The sequence below is a fragment of the Mandrillus leucophaeus genome, unplaced genomic scaffold (assembly GCF_000951045.1).
Source record: "Mandrillus leucophaeus isolate KB7577 unplaced genomic scaffold, Mleu.le_1.0 Scaffold628, whole genome shotgun sequence".
Taxonomy (NCBI): Eukaryota; Metazoa; Chordata; class Mammalia; order Primates; family Cercopithecidae; genus Mandrillus; species Mandrillus leucophaeus.
In genome coordinates, this window is record NW_012106786.1 from 178,741 (window position 1) to 198,682 (window position 19,942).

Genomic DNA, 19,942 nt, shown 5'->3' on the forward strand with positions numbered 1-19,942 from the left:
GGAGCATGCCTTCCCCCACCCTGACTTGCTGTTGGTCACAGGGCAGTTCTGGGCACTTGAACTCAGGGCCCAAGCAGAAGCACAGGCCCAGTCCTGGCTGCAAGCACAATGGCCTGAATGGGATTTCAGGTTAGGTGGGGTGGGAGGCGAGGCTCTCTGGCTTTAGTTTTGTTTTGTTTTCCAAATCAAGGTAACTTGCTCCCCTCTGCCTACAGACCTTGGTCTTGGCTTGTCCTCACCCAGTCAGAACTCCCTAGCACTTTCAGGAGAGTGGCTTTAGGCCCATGGGGCTGTTCTATTCCAAGCGGTATAAGAACATGGCTGGTAGAGGCTCCAGCTGTGTGCAGGGCCTGAAGGGGAGTGGGTTCTCACCCAAAGAGCATCTGCCCATTTCTCACCTTCCCTTCTCCCAACAGAAGCCTGCCTGAGCTGTTTGGACAAAAATCCAAACCCTGCTTGGCTACTCTGGCCTGGCTTCAGCTTGGAACCCAACACCTAGGCTTCCAGGCCACCCTGAGCCAGGGGCCTCCGGAAGTTCTCTTCCTGATGGTCCTTTAGGTTTGGGCCACAAAATATAATTACCTCTCCTCTCTCCCATTTTCTCTCTAGGGAGCAATGGTCACAGTCCCTGGTACCTGAAAAGGGACCCTAGGTCTAGGCCCTTCTTCCCTTTCCCTTCCTCTCTCCTACCTGAGACCTTTGGCTCCCTTTTCCTTCTCTCTCTGGTGGCTCCAGGAGGCCTGTGATCTAGCTCCCTGCTTAGCACCCATGACCTGTTGGATGTTACCTCCAATCAATATCCTGTCCTACCTGCCTCTTTGGCTCAGACCTATATGGCCACGCTCTGGCTCTACCCTTGGGAAAGCCTGATCCTGGTGTGTGGCCCAGCTTGTTCAGGCCCTGGGATGCTGCGTCTCCAGGCAACTATGCACTCTCCCAGGGAGGGAACCAGTATGAGAAGTGGGGGCAGGGCACACATTCATCTTTGCAGGAAGGTCTGGCCTGGGGTCAAGTGGAGGAGGGCCCAGGGCAGTTCTGGGGTCCCAGTGACCTGCTTTGCTATTCTCCTGGTGCCGCTGCTGCTCCCTATTTCTGGAGCTGGATGTTCCCCAGCTGGCAGTTGAGCTGCCTGAGCCAATGTGTCTGTCTTTGGTAACTGAGTGAACCATAATAAAGGGGAACATTTGGCCCTGTGTGTTCTGCTGTGCCATGTGTCTTCCTGTGGGCTTGCGTGGAGCCTCACGGCAGGCTGTGGGGCAGGGGCATGAAAGTATGGGGGCTGGGTGGGTCTGTGGTCTGTCATTCCTGGGATCTAGAGCTATACGACCCTGTGTGGCTCTTTATCTGATGCAGCCTTGCGTAGGTGATGAAATTGCCACCGAGGCCCCCTGCCTTGGGGGGAGGAAGTGGAAGAAGCAGGCTTGATCGGCCGGGCGTGGTGGCTCACGCCTGTAATCCTAGTACTTTGGGAGGCCAAGGCAGGTGGATCACGAGGTCAGGAGATTGAGACCATCCTGGCTAACAAGGTGAAACCCCATCTCTACTAAAAATACAAAAAATTAACCAGGCATGGAGGTGGGCACCTATAGTCCCAGCTACTTGGGAAGCTGAGGCAGGAGAATGGCGTGAACCTGGGAGGTAGAGCTTGCAGTAAGCCAGGATCACGCCTGGGAGACAGAGCAAGACTCCATCTCAAAAAAAAAAAAAAAAAAAAAAAAAAGGCTGGATCCCTGGGTAAGGGATGGTTTGGCCCAGATGGTCCATTGCAGCCAAGGGCAGGGGTAGAGCAGAGGCCCCACCTCAGCTCAGGGCAGGGAACCCACAGCTGCTTTAGCCACCTCAATGAATACAGAGGTTTCTGGGGCCTGTGAAGGCTAAAAAATGAAAGGGGCAGGGAAGCATGCCCAGTGTGCATTCTCCTGCTGCCTTCCCTTTGCCCATTCGATGCCCTCCACCTGGATCGCTGTTGGGATCCTGTATCTAAGCTCCTGGCTGTCCTTCAAGATTCATCTCAAGTCACTCCTTCAAGAAGGCTTTCCTGCCTGGAGGTGTTGCTTCCTCATGGAGGATCTTACCCTGTCATTTTCTGTGTCCCTGTTTGTGTCAAGAATAGGGACGCATCTGATTTATCCTGTATCCTGTGTGTATCCTGTGCACCTAAAATCGAAGAACCTTGGTAAATATTCAGCATTAAGTGCCCCGAGCCCTCTTTTACTAAGGACCTGCCAACATGGGCCCCATTCGCACTAACACCGTGAAGATGGCCCTTTTCTATACTCCGTCATAAAAAAGTACTACACGCACCTGGGCAGCAACTTCCACACAAACAAGCACATGTGAAAGGAGATCACCATTATTTCCAGCAAAAAGCTCCCCAGGCCTGGGTGCGGTGGCTTACTCCTGTAATCCCAGCACTTTGGGAGGCCAAGGTGGGCAGATTGCTTGAGCCTAGAAGTTTGAGACCAGCCTTGGCAATAGAGTGAGAACCCGTCTCTACAAAAAATACAAACACTAGTCTGGCATGATGGTGCACTCCTGTAGTCCCGGCTACTCGATACTGAGATAGGAGGATGGCTTGAGCCCGAAAGGTGGAGGTTACAGTGAGTGGAGATAGCACCACTGCACTCCAGTCTGGGTGACAGAGCCAGTCCCTGCCTCAAAAAGGAAAAAAAAAAAGCTCCCCAACAAGATAGCAGGCTAGAACATGCATGTGATGAAGGTGATTTGAAGGGCTCAGTGAGAGGTATCTCCATCAAGTTGCAGGAGGAGAAGAGAGAAAGGAGAGGTGATCATGTTCCTGAGGTCTCAGGCCTGGATCAGGAGATCACTGAAGTATTAACAGATCCTGATATTAAGGAAATGCTGATGTTTTTGGACTTTGCAGTCTGTCCAACCTGCAGGTCACTCAGCCGACAGTGGGGATGAATTTCAAAACGCCATGTAGAGCTGTTTGAATCTTTTTGGGATACTGTAATATATTCAATAAACCTGGGACAACAGCAAAAAAAAAAAAAAAAGGCTCCAAGCAACGAGCAGTGTGTATGGGGCTGATAGGAGTGAGGAGAAGCGGTCGGACAGTTATGCCAGCCCCTATCGAGAGTCCCAGCAATACAAAGAACAGGAAGCCAGGGTTTGCTCCAGGATTTCCCCAGTGGACTACAACTCCTGGAAGACAGAGAAGTGGACTACAGCTCCCAGAAGGCTGCGCGACACACAGCCCCCACGGTGCTCTCGTGAGGCGTGACAGTCAGATTCCGCGGGAGGGCGGCAGAAATACCGCGATATTTGGGGTCGGCCCCGAGACGCGCCTGGCGCGGGTGAGCAGTGGAACGGGGCCGGGAAGCTGGGTTCTCGCGGCGGCGCGGGAGGAGAGGTTCGGGGAGCTGTGTCTGCGAGCGTGGGTCCGTGGCTGTCTGTGTGTGTCCTCACTTTCCCCTCTGTGGCCATGAAGCTCTGCTTGCGACTGTGCGTGGGTAGGCGGCTGTGCATGTGTGCGACCTCCGTTTCCCGGCTGTACGGGTGGGGCCGCCTGGAGCAGGAGGGACTCCAGAGCCCGGAGTGGAGGGTTTGCATCTGTGCACGTCCAGCCCAACTTTGTGCTGCTCTGCGATTATTTGTCCAGCGTCGTTTAATCTAGTTTAAATGATGGCCGTGTCAGCTCCTCACGCTTAGCGCTTACTCGGGCTGCCCAAAATACAAAGTGTATTTTAAAAGTTGGTAAAATTAAAAAAGGAAAGCCATGGGATATTGGAAGTAGCCCTAGGCCTGCCAAAAAGTGCAGAATGCCGTTTAAAAATTAGGCCAAATCTTGTCGAAAAAGAACTTTCTGCTGTCCTTGAAGTATTTGGAAGCAGGTGCTAGATGGTGAGCCGGAGAGGTTCCCAGGTTGGGGAAGTGGTGGGTGTCTTGGACCAGGGGTTTCCATCTCTCTCACAGTGGCTGGAAAGTAGCAATACGCAATCACTGCCTTTCTAGTAGCCCACGTGTGTGAGTGTGTGTGTTAGATACATTCATCCCTCAGTATCCGCAGGGGATTGCTGTATACTTTTTTTTTTTTTTGTCCGAGACAGGATCTCATTCTGTGACCCAGGCTGGAGTGCAGTGGTGGGAACATAGCTCACCGCAGCCTCGACCTCTTGGGCTCAAGGGATTCTCTTGCCTCGGTCCCCTGTGTATCTGGAACCACAGGCATAAGCCACCACACCCGGCTAATTTTTATTTTATTTTATTTTTGTAGAGACAGGGTCTCACCATGTTGCCCAGGCTGGTCTCAAACTCCTGGCTCAGGCAATCCTCCTTCCTTGGCCTCTCAAAATGCTGGGATTACTGATGTGAGCCACCACATCGGTCTTCCCGTATACTCTTTTTTCTTTTTCTTTTTTTTTTTTTTTTTTTTGAGTCAGGGTCTTACTCTGTTGCTCAGGCTAGAGTGTAGTGGTGTGATCATAGCTTACTGCAACCTCGAACTCCCTGGGCTCACATGATCCTCCCACCTCAGCCTCCCAAGTAGCTGGGACTACAGGCCCAACCTACCACGCCCCACCATATAATTTAAATCATCTCCAGATTACTTATAAAACCTGATACAGTGTAAATGCTATGTAAATAGTTACACACTTTTTTATTGTGGTACAATTTAATAATAATTTATTATTAAATTATACAATATAAATTACAATAATAATTTATTATTATCATCATATTTTGAAACAGTCTCTGTCACCCAGGCTGGAGTGCAGTGGCAAAAACATGGCTCACTGCAGCCTTCTAGGCTCAAGTGATCCTCCTGCCTCAGCCTCCCAAGTAGTTGAGACCACAGGCATGTGCCACCACACCTAATTTGTAAATTTTTTGTAGAGTTGGGGTCTTGCTATGTTGCCTGGGCTCAAGCAGTCCCCCCACCTTGCCCTCTTAAATTGCTAGGATTACAGGTGTAAGCTGGAGCAGAACCCTGGGCGGCTGGTAGTGAGGGGCTTTGATGTTAGGCTAAAGGATTCGGGCTCATAATGGATCTTGGATCCCTGCCTACCCACCACCCACTTCCCTTGTTTGGTTCTGCTTTGTCTCAGGCTCAGTTCTCATCCTTCCTGTATTGAGCTTGAATGTATACCCTGTCTGGCCTTGCTTTCCTTGCTCCCGTCTTTAGTCTGTTCTGTGCCAGCTCCACCTTTGCCCATATGGGGACTGGCAGGTATCCCTGAAACCTAAAACTCTGCCCTGAATTAAACTCACCAGAGGAGACTTAAACACACAAGCCGAGGCTCTTTGCGCTGTCTGTCCCTGTCTTTCTAGAGGATAGAGAAGCTGCCATTTTTCTGGCTGTGGCTTGCCTGCTTGGCTTGGTGCCCTGGGATCTTGAGGCTCAGTAATCACAGCCTGTAGCCCCATAATCTGCCTGCTTGCCAAGTCTTTTTGCTGCTCAGGAGTTCCTGTGAGTTCAGCAGAGCCTGGGGAAGTGAGGTACTGTCTCCAGCTACCCTTCCCGTGCAAATAGGTGACTCCAACAGGATCTGGTTAGAGTAATAGACTTACTGGTTTGGAATTTGATCCTCTTTGCAAGCAAACAAAGGAATCCTGCCAGCCGTCACCCTTCCTGGAATTCTCAGGTTGAACTGATTTGACCTCGCCTCCAAATGTTGGTTAAATGATCCACTTTCTATTCCTCAAGTGTATTAAACACATACATACACACACACACCCTCTTTTTTAGGAAGGTAGGTAGGTTTGATCCTTAGCACAGCTTTACTAAGCAGGCTAAGTACTATATTTCGGACTATAGTGCCTGCTGTGGGGAAGCAGTTGAAGTCACTAACACAGATTCCTGCCCCAAATTTAACTGATTGCTTTCTGTAACCTGTTTCCTAGGAATGAGATCAGCTTGATGTGGATGAGGTTCAGGGGCCTCAGAGATAAAATTTGGCTTCTGGTTTTGCAGGAATCTACCTATCCTAGCACCAGTTGGCTAGGGTGGGACAGGGTCAGGGTTTGAGATCTGGCAGGTAGATTTCCCTGGAGAATAAACAACGTGCTCCCATCATCTACCAGTGATTTGTTCTGGGAAGCAGCTGGCTGGTAGGCCCTCTGTACCTTGTCAGATGCTAACAGGGTTCCCCACTCCCTGGAGTAAACTGAGTTCTCCAACTCTGACCAAGCATTGCCCTACAGTGGAGCAAACATTGAGATTACTGGCAAATCAAACTTTGGGTGATCTTGCCCTAGGGAACCAGCCTGTGGTTAACCCCTGCTGAGAAGTGGGATAATGCAGCCAAACATGATCCTCAGCCCACGTGGGTTGTGCCCAAGTACTGAAGGCAAATCCTGGGCAGAGAGGCTAGAGAGCCAAGGGGCCTGTGAGTGAAGAGGAGACAGGCCCCTGTGGATGCTCAGCCATGGAGGTAGCCATTGGGCGACTCACCAGCATTGCTTCCTGGGCAGCTGCCTGGGTTTCCCTTGCCCTGCTGGTTCTTTTTTAAGTGTATCTTCTAGGACCTTCTGTCTTGTACGGAGAGGCCCTTACTGCTCTCTTTCATGTATCGAGTCAAAGTTTCTGCTGGAAGGAGCTTCAGAGATCATCTGGTCTTACCTCTTCATTTTTCTGATGAAGGGACAGGTCCAGGGAGGGAATGACCCTGGACCAAGGTCACTCCAGGTCAGGAGCACACCATGGTCAGGGCCCAGGGCTTCTGATTCACAGGCTGGGTATCTGTCTTCTGCCCCACACTGCCTTGGAGGGTATAGTTATTCATTCAGCACATGTTCAGGACTGCCAGCTAGTGGACTGCTGGTTGGCAATTAGACTTGGTCACACATTCAGGGAGCTTGCTGGTGGAGGGAGAGGCAAGGAAACTGATGTGTAAATTGAGTCTGTGATCACCAAAAAGGTACATCCCAGGGAAGGACTGATCTCAGATAATTTCAGACAGGTGTGATTCCTGTCTTCTCGAACTCAACCTACAGATTCCCCAGAGGCAGCTACTGTGTTTTCCACAATTCCTTTGCATGGTGTTCAGTGTAATCGGTCCTCAGTGATGGTTGCTGATGAAGCATGTTCTGCTGGCCCAACCTGCAGCGTGTAGGTTTTGGTGTCCATCAGCCATATTATCAAGAGCACTCACTTCTAGCAACGTCTGAGAGTCAGAGGAAGAAGCAAACCAGCTGGTCTCCTGGGGTGGCCTGCATCCTCTTTATGCTGGTTTCTTCTTGGGCTTTGATTTGTACGGTGGTGCCCATCTTGATTAACAAACAGGGACAGAGGGGCAAATCTCCTGGCTCCCTGGAGCACCCAAACCTCCTTGTTGCCCAGGGTTCCACCGCATGAGCATCTTTGGAACCCGTCCTCTCCTAGTCCTGTCTCTCCATTAGCCCAGTCCACTGCAGCAGCTCCTCTCACCCTCCGGTCTCTCCATTAGCAGGGTCCCTTTGACACTATCACCAGGTGTCAGCACCATCTTTCTAAAACCGAAACTCCTCACCCTGGCCCTCGCTGCCCATGGCATTCTGGCCTCACCCCGACTTTCAGCCTCACCTCCTACCCCTCCACCACCCCACATCACACTCTGGCTTCACTGCTAAGGCACTCCCTGTTCCCCAACCTGCCGCACTCCTTCAGGACTTTCACCTTTGCAAGATTGTACCTTCTTTTGAAGTGATTTCTTCCCATCTCTGAAAAACTAACTCGTCCTTCAGGACTCAACCCTAACTTCATCTTTTCTGGGATGCAGCCTCTGACTTCCAGAGATGGTCACTCTGAGCAGCCACGGCACCTGGTACAGCCCTTCCCCACAGCACTGCAACATTCCCTTGTGACTGACTGGCCCAGGTGTGGGGATGGCATCTCACTTTCTTTTCAAACTGTGTGCTCCCTGAAGCTGGGACTGCTGATCCCTTTAGCTGCCTCAGCCTCTGGCCTGGGGCCTAACACGTGGTGCTGCATACATTCTGGTCAGGTATATGAATGAAGAGGGTGGCCCTTGTTCTGCTTTTAGATCCTAAATCCTGACAGCTTTATGGAGCCCAGGCCTGGCAGGCTCCCAGAACTTGAAGCCATCAGACCCCACATGGAACCAAAGGCCTCCTGTCCAACTGCTGCACCCTTGGTGGAGAGAAAATTCCATGTTCTTGTGGGTGTCACGGGGAGTGTTGCAGCCCTGAAGTTGCCTCTTCTGGTGTCAAAGCTTTTGGACATTCCTGGGGTGAGTATCCTCACCAGACAAGCATGGCAGCCTCCGGCATGGGAGGCCAGTGCTCCTGGGGACGGCCCATTGTTCTGCAGTGCGTGCAATTTTCTTTTTCTTTATCATGTTAATCATGCTTGTGGAGGTCCTGTGTGTGTAGTGCTCTGTGGAGGATTCAGGAGACAGAGACCAGTGTCCAGTGTAACCAGGGGCTAGATTAGATAGTACAGACAGAGCCTGAGGGGAGGCTGGGAAGGGACCCGGTGAACGGAGGGTTTGGGCTCCCATACATTAACCCTGAGAATCTGTGAAGTCCTGTGTGGGAGGAGGGCTGGTTGGAGAAGTGCAACAAGTTCTTAGTACCCATTCCTGCCTTGGGCTCCCCCACCCCCACTTTCATTCCATCTTGAACACTGCGGCAGTGTTCTCCCTCCTTGTGAGACCCCGTGGTTGTCCTGTCAGTCGAATGCTCTGAAACCCCATTGCCTGAAGCTCTAGGTTCAAACTTTGCTCCTTCAGGCGTTCAGAGATGCCCCAGGGGCCCCCAACTGTGTGCTGGGGTCAGGGACTCTAGTCCCCGTCCTTGGCCAGACCCTCAACTTGGATCTATTTTCTATATTGGATCTATTTTCTTTGGGTGCAGAAGTTCAAGGCTTTAAACAGCGTGAAATCTAACAGGCAGTGGCCCCACTTCCTATGTTCCGCCTCCAGGGCCCTTTGTTGGTCTGTCTTACCTCCTTGGTCTTTGCGTGGCTGGGCCCTGCTGGGCTGGCTGCCCTCTCTGCTCCTCTCCCGCCTTTTCACATTCTGTGCAAAGCCTTCCCTGACTGCCCCAGCCCAGTCCCTGTGGTTTTGGCCCCTGCTTTTAAACTCATTTGACATAGAACTATAGGTTGCCTTAGACACTACTAATGTTACTGGCCCCTAGTTTTGGTGGGGTCTTGTGAACTTGCGGGGCCCCAGGCCTGGCTTTTCCCTCTCTTGTATCAGCTGAGCACCCAAGGTGCAGTGGCCCAGGCAGCCATATCTGGCATGTCCAGCAGGGGGCGGTGCTTACTCACAGTGGTCCCATCAGCTGGGGCTGGTGGTCCCATCAGCTGGGGCTGGGCTGGGAAGTGTTTCACTTTTTTACTTTCCACCAACTTCCACCCAGAAAGTCACCCCGTCACCCCACCCCCAGGGCTGGGATAAGCCATGAAGCTGCCAGCCAGGGATGACAGCCGGCCAGAGTAAGGGAGGGAGGAGAGTCTCGTGGCACTCTGAGACTGGGTGCTGCACTTTTAGGGCAGTACTACTTAGGCCCAGCCACCCCCTGTGTACCCAGAACCATTGGTAGGAGCTGGCCAGCTAGAGCCATGAGGGCAGGAGGCCTGGAAGGGTTTGCAGCAGTGAGAGCCTCTGCCACCACCCCCTGGGGAGGGAGGGAGCCATGCAGTTCCCTTTTCCCATAGCCCCAGAGCAAGTGAGTTTCCGGACTAGGGGTGGATAGGGGCGGGGAGTCCTATCCCAGGAAACAGATGGGCAGCCTCAGAACGGAGGGAAATGGCAACCCCACCGCTTCCTCCCATCCCACACAGCCAGCGTTTGGCTGGGGGGCGGTGTGTGGAAAGGGTTGCCTGGAGCGGGGAGGCGATCGAGCCCACCCCAGGGCTTTTTAGCCTGGGCCCCGTGGGAGGGCAGGCCATGTCTGGAACAGGACTTGGCTTCCCCTCTCTGGTTGGAGTTGACGCCAAAAGTGAGGCAGCCAGAGGGCACTGAACTGGGAGGGAAAGCTCCCCGACTCGGCCTCTTGGAGCCTGCCTTTCCCATTTGAAAATAAGGCTGATTCCTGCTACCCATCCCCCAGGCTCTTGTCAGGCTCCCTGAGATGTTGGCTGGGGTGGGAGGGGTCACAGATGAAATAGTCCTGTGCCAGTGACTTGGTGCAGAACCTGGCATGTTGAAGCACTCGGTTGTGTGTGTTTGCTGGCCATCACCGTGTCCTTTCCCCTTGTTCATGTCCTTTGGGCCAGCCACATGGTGTGGGGCAACCCCACTGGGAAGAGCCATGGAAGCCACAGTTCACCTGCACTTGTGGAGGGCCCATGCGTTTCATCTGCAGGGAGACAGCTCTCCAAGCCTGGCTTTGCTTATTGGGGCCTTCCTGAGGTGTGGGATCCAAAGGTAATCCCTGGATTGCCTTGTGTTGGCCCTAGTGGTGGCGTCTACCCCTGCACACTCCCCTGGATTTCCTGATGGCCCTGATCTCCACACTGCCTCCTGCTGGATCTCCTGCAGGAGCATCATTGTCCCTTGGAGCAGTCACTTTCAGCTCTTCGCCTGCCGAGTTGTGGGTTCGCGTGCTCAAGGCTTTCTGGAACTACCTTAGGTACCTCCAGATTTGGTCTAGCACATGAACAGCTGGGGTGTGGGCTGCAGGGAGCTGGGGGATTCTACAGATCTGGCCCATCACTGTTTCTGATTGACCAGCATGTCCAGACATCCCGGGAAAGCCGCTAACCTCAAGGTAGCCAAATCAGGGAGACTGTGAGGGGTGCTGGAGAGACATGGATTAGGCACAAGCCACACACACCAGCACGATGGGGAGAGTAGTCACTAGCAGAGACGACCTTGAGTATGTTGGGGCAGATGGGCAACCGTGTCACAAGAGAGGCAGCTGAGCACATTTCTGATGTTGGGACGCTGGGCAAGTCAGTTCTTTTTGGCCATAGTTTTCTTATCCACACAGTGAAGGATGGGCAGTTTCTCAAATGATCCATCTCCAGGGTCTCTTCTGGCACTGGTGTTAGAATATTCTAGATGTGAGGGCAAAAAGGACTAGGACCCAAAGGCAGCCTGAGAGAAGGTCCTGGGGCCCAGGAACTTCAGGGGGATGGGGGGTTTTGTAGTTCCATAGTTGTCATGTAATTGAGTGGCAGTAAAATCTGGTTTGTCAGCTCAGGCAGTTTATTCCCTGGGGTTGGCAGCCTGGCCCATGCAGGGGAGCAAAAATGGTTTCCCTCCATCTTGCTAGGCTGCTTGGCTGGACTATGAGTTCAACTGACTTATAAACAAAATTAACAGGACTGGGTGCAGTGGCTCACTTTGGGAGGCTGAGGTGGGCGGATCACTTGAGGCAGTTCAAGTCTAGCCAACATGGTAAAACCCCAACTCTACTAAAAATACAAAAATTACCCGGGCGTGGTGGGCGCCTGTAATCCCAGCTACTCGGGAGGCTGAGGCAGGAGAATCGCTTGAACCTGGAAGGCAGAGGTTGCAGTGAGCTGAGATTGTGCCACTGTACTCTATTCTGGGTGACAGAGCAAGACTCCACCTCAAAACAGTAACAACAACAAAAAACAAGATCAATAGGAGAAAACCATATTTAATTACATAATCTGCACGTGGGTGTACCACAAAATATGAGATTCCCAGAAGGGTGAAATGACTGAAGCCTGTATAGCAGCCTGAGTTACAGAAGAAAATAGGGGCTTGGGGCTTCTGGGGGTGGTGGCGACACAAGTTATGGGAGGGTGAGGGGAGGAATTGTACAGTGAATAAATGTCTTGTTAGGCAGATAAAAACTTCTCAGATAATGAAAGATGCCTCAGCAGATTGTCAATAAGTCAGTCTTCCCTTCTCAGAGAGGGGGACTCAGGACAAGGGGCATCCCTCTTTAGGCAGATAAGAGAAGTTCAGAGAAAGTTCCTCCCTGCATCTGTTTTTTCCCAAGTGTCTTCAGGTTTGAAATAATCAGCATACCAAAGACACATATTATGGGATGGCATTTCCTGAACTCCTTCATCCACACCCTTTAAACTTGGGAGGAGAAGGCAGATATCGCCCTAGCTTTTGCCAGGGCAGGTGTCAGCAGAATTCAGAGCCAAAAGGGGAATTCTAAAGATAGACAAAACCCCCGACTCAAGGAGTCAGCAGGCCTCGGGCTCAGAGGAGGATACATTTCTAGGGTGTCCGTCGGGACATCCAGGTCTGTTGAGGGTGAGGAAAAGAAGGCTCTGCTCATAGGTAGTGTGGAGTAAATTCTGACTTTCTGGAGGACCACTTGACAGTACTGAGAGAAATTAAACATGTTCATAGCCCTTGATTTACCCACAGGATTAAACCCTGTGGGGTGTATTTACAAAATAAAAGGATGTTCATTATAGCATTATTTATAATTTCAAAGCAAAACTGGAAGCAAACAAAATGTCCAGCAGTAGAGAGCTGTGGTGCCCTTATGATTTATGGGACAATCTCTCAGTGGATTACTTGGCAATGTTTCAGAAAAATGGGGTGGCTCTCTCTGTGCTAATGGGAGCAATCCTCAAGATAGAAGCGGAATAAGCAAGGTGTAGGAGCTAGTGAACTGGACCCCCAGGCCAAATTCGGCTCAATGCCTGTTTTTGTATAGCCTCCAGCTAAGAATGATTTTTACATTTTAATTTTTATTATTTATTTTTGAGACAGGGTCTTGTTCTGTTGCTCAGACTGGAGTGCAGTGGTGTGACCACCACTCACTACAGCCTCGACCTCCCAGGCTCAAGCAATCCTCCCACCTCAGCCTCCCAAATAGCTGGGAGTGCAGGTGTGCCATCACACTCCACTAACTTTTTTGCATTTTTTTGTAGATACAGGATTTCGCGATGTTGCACAGGCGGGTCTCAAACTCCTGGGCTCAAGTGATCTATCTGCCTCCACTTCTCAAAGTGCTGGGATTACAAGCATGTGCCACTGTGCCCAGCCTGATTTTTACATTTTTAAATGGTTGAATCAGAAGAAAAATAGTATTTTGTGACTCATAGAAAAAGTGATATGAAATTCAGATTTCAGGTCCAAGACAATTTACTGGAACACAGCCATACCCATTCATTTACGTATTGCCTATGACTGCATTCGTGCTACTACAGAGTTGAATCTTGCAACAAAGCCTAAAATATCATCTGGCCCTTTATAGGGAAGGTTTGCTGACCCCTGGTACGCAGCCTGATTCCTTCTGTGTGTTTTTTTTTTTTTTTGAGATGGAGTCTTGCTCTGTCGCCCGGGCTGGAGTGCAGTGGCGCAATCTCGGCTCACTGCAAGCTCCGCCTCCTGGGTTCACACCATTCTCCTGCCTCAGCCTCCCGAGTAGCAGGGACTACAGGTGCACACCTCCACGCCCAGCTAATTTTTTTGTATTTTTAGTAGAGACGGGGTTTCACTGTGTTAGCCAGGATGGTCTCGATCTCCTGACTTCATGTTCCACCCGCCTTGGCCTCCCAAAGTGCTGGGATTACAGGCGTGAGTCACCGCGCCCAGCCTCTATGTGTTCTTATACTGACTTACTGCGCGCAGTTTTTTCCTCTGGAGGTGGTTACTCTTGTGGAGGGGGACCGGTAGAGGAAGGGAAACTTGGATTTTTCATTTTGTATCACTTCTGTTCAGTTTTAATTTTCTAACCTATGTGTATATTTGTGTGTGTGTGTGTGTGTTTTGTTTTGTTTTTTTTTTTTAGTCAGTGGGGCTTTTGGTGGGAATATTGTGGAACATTCTTGGTAACTTTGTGCTTTTTTTTTTTTTTTTTTTTTTAAAGTGCTCACTGAGGAAAGAGCAGACAACATAAGGCCTGGTTTGATGATTTCCTTTTTGTTCTGGGTGGGGGCCACCTGCCCGCTCTGTGTCCTGATGTGGAAACTCTGAGACCTTTATTTGTGTCTCCACCTGCTTGGCTGGCTCCTTCCTCCTCTGGCCTGCAGCCCTGTCGCCTGCTCCCCTAGGGACAGAGCTCTGTCGGCCGCTGGTCAGAGGGTCCTGCACCCCAGGGTCCTTCCCTGATTGCCCAGAACAACGTCCCTGTGCAGGGCCTCCATAGACCACCTCTCTGGTTTCCTTCTGGAGAATTTTCTGGAGTTGGGGAAGCACACAGAAGGGTTGGCATGAGAAGCTGGCACAACCAGAACACCAGCTCCCCCAGGGGCAGATGAGAGAGCGGCTGTTTCCTGCAGAGCCAGGTGGGAAAGGGTCAGGGTCACAGAAGGGCTGGGGTGGCACAGTGAACTGGATGGACCCCTACCATGTGGTCTAAATGGCTCATGCATGGGTCATAAGAGGAAACCAGGGACAGAGGAAGAAGGGCTCGCCCACGGCCTTCCAGGGAATAAGTGAGTTAGCAGAACTGGGGGCTTGAGGCCAGGTTTTCTGGGTCCTGTCAGTGAGTGAATTGAGGAGCTCAGACTTGGAGCTCATTCTCTGCTCAAGCTCACCAGTGCTTGAAGATGGTGGAATTTGTGGATTCCTATCTTGGTCTGCCTTGCAGTTAGGAGTTACCTGTACCCCACCTATCTGTTAGACTGAGCTGCAGCAGAGGGTAGAGCTTGGATCTTATCAGCCCTGCCCCCACCATATAAGAGGCTTAGTAAATGTTTGCCGAGTAGAGGCATCATCATAAGCCATGGAACCCACGGAGCCAACTGGAACTCCCTTGGGGGTTTTGTTAAGGAGGCCAGCCACCTCCTTCACAGCTCCCATGCCTCATGTGCCAACTGCACTGGGCCCCAATAATCCTTTGTCCTAGAATGTACCTGCCACTCCCATGCTCAGGTTAGTGTTACTTCTTGGCTGGCCGCTAGGTCCTGGGCACAGATCTGGAGCATGCCAGCGTCAACACTGGTAGACCCAATGTCAGGGTCCTCTGCTGTGCATCCTGGTCCTAAGGACTGGGCCACCAAAGCCCTGGGTTCCTTGCCTTGTCACAGCTTAAGTGCAGGGCTACCACTTCCTCTTTAGAATCCTCCTTTGTCTCCAGTGGAGGCATCATCACGCCCTACTAGAAACACCTGCTCTCCAGCCACTCAACTGCTGGTTCCACTTGGGCTCTTCTCCTTTTCTTGTATATGCCAGAGCTGTGCTATCTGATATATTTAAATTTTCTTGTATATTCCAGAGCTGTGCTATCCGATAAATGTAAATTTGAATGTGGCAGCTGCTTGCCACATTCAAATTTAAATTAATTAGAATTTAATAAAAAATTCAGTTCTTCAGTCCCAGCAGCCACACCTCAGGTGCTCAGTGGCCACACATGGCCAGTGCTGCCACACCGTACGGCACATGTAGGGCCGTTCCCATCATTGCAGAGATGGAAATGCTCTTCATGGATAATGCTGTAGAGTTGTGGTTCTCAATGGGGGCAGTTTTCCTTCCCAGGGCACATTGGATAATGTCCAGAGACATTTTTAGTTGTCCTAACTTAGGGGTGGTGGTGCTACTAGCTCTTGGTTCTAGTGGGTAGAGGCCAGGAATGGGCTTGGCAGTGGAGACTCAGGCCATGGGATTTGTCTCATCCCGTGGCTGCGAAGTGCCTCTCCACGGGTTCCTTTGATAATCTGCCCCAGAAGTAGCCTGGCCACACTAAGGGCCTGAAGTAGAAACAGGAGGTATCACTCTAAATCCTGATTCCATTTCTCCTGACCAAACCCAAATCAGGATTCCTGATGTCTCTTCAGCAGAGAAAAGGAAACCAGACTTGCCAACTGGTTTTGGGAAGGAATCTCTATACATGCTAAATAAAATGCAGGCAGCTTATGTAATAGGGTCTGTCCTAGCCTCAGTCACATACACAAAGAGATTCAGCTTAAAAATATTAGCTGTAAAAACTTTTCTCAGGTAGGCTGAGCATGGTGGCTCACGCCTGTAATCCTAGCACTTTGGGCGGCTGAGGTGGGCGGATCACCTGAGGCCAGGACTTTGAGATCAGCCTGGCCAACACGGTGAAACGCTGTTTCTATTAGAAATGTAAAAATTATCTGGGCATGGTGGTGCACAACTGTAATTCCAGCTACTTGGGAGGCTGAGGCAGGAGAATCTCTGGAACACAGGAGGCGGAGGTTGCAGTGAGCCAAGATAGTACCACTGCACTCCAGCCTGGGCAATAGAGCAAGACACTGTCTCAAAAAAAAAAAAAAAAAAAAAAAAAAAGAGGAAAAAACTTGTTTCTAAGTGATGTCAGCAGGGGACCAAGCCAGGAGCTACCTTTCAGGAATTCTGTAGCATATGGGAGATTCTTTTTTAATGCCCAGCCCTGCTTCTACCAGGACCCACAAAGGTGTAAGAGAAAGCCAAGGAAGGCTCCTGCCCTCAGGGAGTTTCTGCCCTGCCAGGGTTCCTTGGCATTTGCTGGGAAGAGGTCAAGGTACATGAGTAAATGGTCAGAATTATTTAGTATTATAGAAGGTAACATGCTTTTTTTTTTTTTTTTTTTTTTTTAAGTGTGTACAGACCCAGGGCCCAGCCCTTGGCTCCCAGGACCTTTTGGTGGAGTGAATGAAAATAAAAGAACAAAGCCCATAGGGCTGATGCATCAGATCAAGTGACATCCCTCTAAAACCAGAAAAACTAGTCTGGGCCTGCTAGACAGCACTGGGGTCAGTCCGGGTCACCTCCAAGGAGAGTCAGCTGCTTCAGTGGGTCAGAGGTGGGGCATCAGGAAGGACCCGCCCATCACATACACTTCACATTACTCCTTAGTGAAGACCTTGACCCCAGGAGGCTCCCTACCAATGTGACTATGTAACCTGGGAGGGTAGCTAGAGAGTGGAGCCTCTGAGAGGTAAGGCAAAGAGCTTAGAGGGAAGATCTCAAGCAGGGCGAGAGGCTTAACAGGACCCGGGTTGGAGCTCCCCAGGGGACAGTGGGGGCTTAAAGGCTCTGAGACCTTGAGTGACGGTGTAGGGAAGGAAGAAAGGGTAGAGCTGAGAGGGAGGAGAGAACCCCCTGAGTCAAGGGCATTACCTATTTGGGGATTTTTTTTTTTTTTTAGGTTTTTATTGATTGATGATTGATTGATTATATTTTTTTTGTAGAGAAGAGGTTTTGCCCTGTTGCCCAGTCTCATCCCAAACTTCTGAACTCAAGCAGTCCGCCCACCTCTGCCTCCCAAAGTGCTGGGATGACAGGAATGAGCCACCATGCCTGGCGCCCAATTTGGGGATGATTCTGAAGTCCAGCACTAGGCAAGGTCCTCTGCTTTGCGAACTGGAAGATGGTTTTGGGAGTTGGGGAGAGTGGAGGACCTAGATCTTCAGGAAGTAGCTTTCCAAATTTCAGAATAGAGGCGATGAACCCGATGAACCTGGGACGTTCTTTTTTTTCTTTTTTTTTTTTTTTTTTTTGAGACGGAGTCTCACTTTGTCACCCAGGCGGGAGTACAGTGGCATGATCTTGGCTCACTGCAGCCTCGACTTCTTGGGCTCAAGTGATCTTCCCACCTTGGCCTCCAGAGTAGCTGGGACTATAGGTGTGCGCCACCATGCCGGCTAATTTTTTTGTATTAAGGATGTGGTTTCACCATGTTGGTCTTGAACTCCTGTCCTCAAGCAGTCTGCCTGCCTCAGTCTCCCAAAGTGCTGGGATTACAGGCGTGAGCCACTGAGTTTAGATCTTTTCTAAAAAATTACTTTGCTTTTATTTTAGTGGGTTTCTGGGAGGGAGCAGAGTTTACCTTATTTAACTAAAAGCTTTTTCTTCTGTTTAACCTTTATATGTTCTTTTGCTTTAAATATATCTTTTTAGACAACATATTGATGGATTAAACAACATCCAAGATGAGAATCTGAATTTTAATCAAGGAGATAAGCCTGTTATATATTTACTATAATTATTATTATGTTAGAATTAACCTATGCTGTCTTATTTAATGCTTGCTTGCTTTTTTTTTTTTTTTTTTTTTTTTTTTTTTTGAGATAGGGTCTCACCCTGTCACTCAGACTGGAGTGTAGTAACTTGATCTCTGCTCACTACAGCCTCTGCCTTCCCAGGCTCAAGGGGGTCTGCCCACTTCAGCCTCCCGAAGGTAGCTGGGACTGCAGGTGCACACCACCATGCCTGGCTAATTTTTGTATTTTTTGTAGAGATGGGGTCTTACCCTGTTGCCCAGGCTGGTGTTGAACTCTTGGGCTCAAGCAGTCTGCCCGTCTTGGCCTTCCAAAGTGCTGGGATTACAGGCATGAGCGTAATCCCATTACTGCTCCCGGCCAAATGGTTTATCATATGTTCTCTCTGCTTCTTTTTCTCCTTTTGTATCCTTTATGTGTAGATTGAATTTCCTTCTGTGGGTTTGAAAGGTGTAGGTTATTCTTCTTATGGTTACCCTGACTTATTATGCCCTCTCCTTTACCTTATCACTACCTTGTGTCTTCCCCACGAAAAAGACAGGCTTTCAGCATGGCTCCGCCCTGCCCTGCCCTGCTCTCCCCACCTGTGCTGGCCCAGTGGCATCTCTAGGACTGGGTTCTGGGGAGGGATAAGGCAGTCCTCCCTTGCCATCTCACTCAGAACTGGGCAACGCTTGTTCAGGGTCATCCTAGGGGGACTCCAGCATTCAGTCGGGGTTTGGTTTAAATGACCTCTAGGCCGGGCATGGTGGTTCATGCTTGTAATCCTAGCACTTTGGGAGGCAAGGTGGGTGGATTGCTTGAGCCTAGGAGTTTGAGACCATCCTGGGCAACATGGTGAAACACTGTCTCTACCGAAAATACAAAAAATTAACTGGGCATGGTGACATGCACCTGTAGTCCCAGCTACTCGAGAGACTGAGATGGGAGGATCACCTGAGCCCAGGGAGGTTGAGACTGCAGTGAGCCATGATCACGCAACTGCACTGTATCCTGAGCAATGGAGTAAGACCCTGTCTGTAAATAAATAAATAAATAAGTGACGGACCTCTGAAAAGGTCCCTGAGGATTTTTTTGCAGGTTCTGGGCATGGTAGATCCTAAGGGGGAGTGAGATGGAGAATGGACAAGTTAATAGAACTCAGAACCCCAGACTTTCTGAAGTTCTTCCTTAGTCTTCTCTGAGACTTCTACTCCTTGGTCCTAGCTTTTTTCCTAGGTGCCGTGCCAATGTGTCACTCACTCCGTCCTGTACAATATACAGGAAGCAAGCGAGGAGGGGGTGCCTCAGAGAGACAGTAGGGAAGAATGAGGACAAGGTGAAATTGGCCTGGGCACGCTCTACAGAGCGAGAGGCAGGCCTTAGGGCACCACGTGGCTCTCAAGTAGGAATGTGTGTCCAGCAGCGTCGAGCCTTCAGCTTTTCACAAGAACTGAGGAAATTGAATTTTCTATGCGAAATCTCCCAACTTGGACATGTTGGCTCAAAAATGTTAATGATCTTGTATAGGCCAAACAGCATGTCTGTAGGCTGGGTCTGGCCCAGACATGGCCCACGACTATAGCTCTGGCTGCTCGATGGTTCTGTCCTTGCCACCCTTGACTTTTCTTTTTTCTGGATAAATGTCCAGAGAAACAAATGTCCTCTCCTGACTCATTGGTTTCCCCCAAAGATGTGGTTTCCTACACTCCCCTCTCCCTACCAGCTACTTCTTCTGGGCCCCTGTACTTTGCCAGCTTGTTAGTCTAAAATCTTGTTTTACAGGCTGGGTGCGGTGGCTCACACCTGTAATCGTAGCACTTTGGGAGACTGGAGTGGGCTCACACCTGTAATCGTAGCACTTTGGGGGACTGAGGTGGGTGGATCACCTGAGGTCAGGAGTTTGAGACCAGCCTGGCCAACATGGTGAAAAACCTCATCTCTACTAAAAACACAAAAATTAGCTCGATGTGGTGGCATGCCCCTGTAATCCCAGCTACTTGGGAGGCTGAGGCAGGAGAATTTCTTGAACCTGGGGGCGGAGATTGTGGTGAGCCGAGATCATGCCACTACACTCCAGCCTGGGCGACAGAATGAGACTCCATCTAAAAAAAAAAAAAAAAAAAAAAAACCTGAGGCAGGAGAATCCCTTGAACCCTGGGAGGT

General features: G+C 50.4%; 1 protein-coding gene across 7 annotated transcripts in view; it reads left to right on the top strand.

The window, feature by feature from the left end:
- Nucleotides 1–3,251: 3,251 nt before the first annotated feature.
- PPCDC (phosphopantothenoylcysteine decarboxylase) overlaps nucleotides 3,252–19,942 on the top strand; it is a 30,348-nt gene continuing 13,657 nt past the window's right edge. For 4 of the 7 annotated variants that reach the window (XM_012000378.1, XM_012000382.1, XM_012000380.1 and 1 more), the window contains exons 1-2: nucleotides 3,252–3,317; nucleotides 7,986–8,192. In XM_012000378.1, the coding sequence (XP_011855768.1) occupies nucleotides 8,007–8,192 (186 nt within the window). In that variant the 5' untranslated portion in view covers nucleotides 3,252–3,317; nucleotides 7,986–8,006. The remainder of the gene's footprint in view (nucleotides 3,318–7,985; nucleotides 8,193–19,942) is intronic. The other 3 variants (XM_012000381.1, XM_012000377.1, XM_012000384.1) reach the window with 3 other exon arrangements.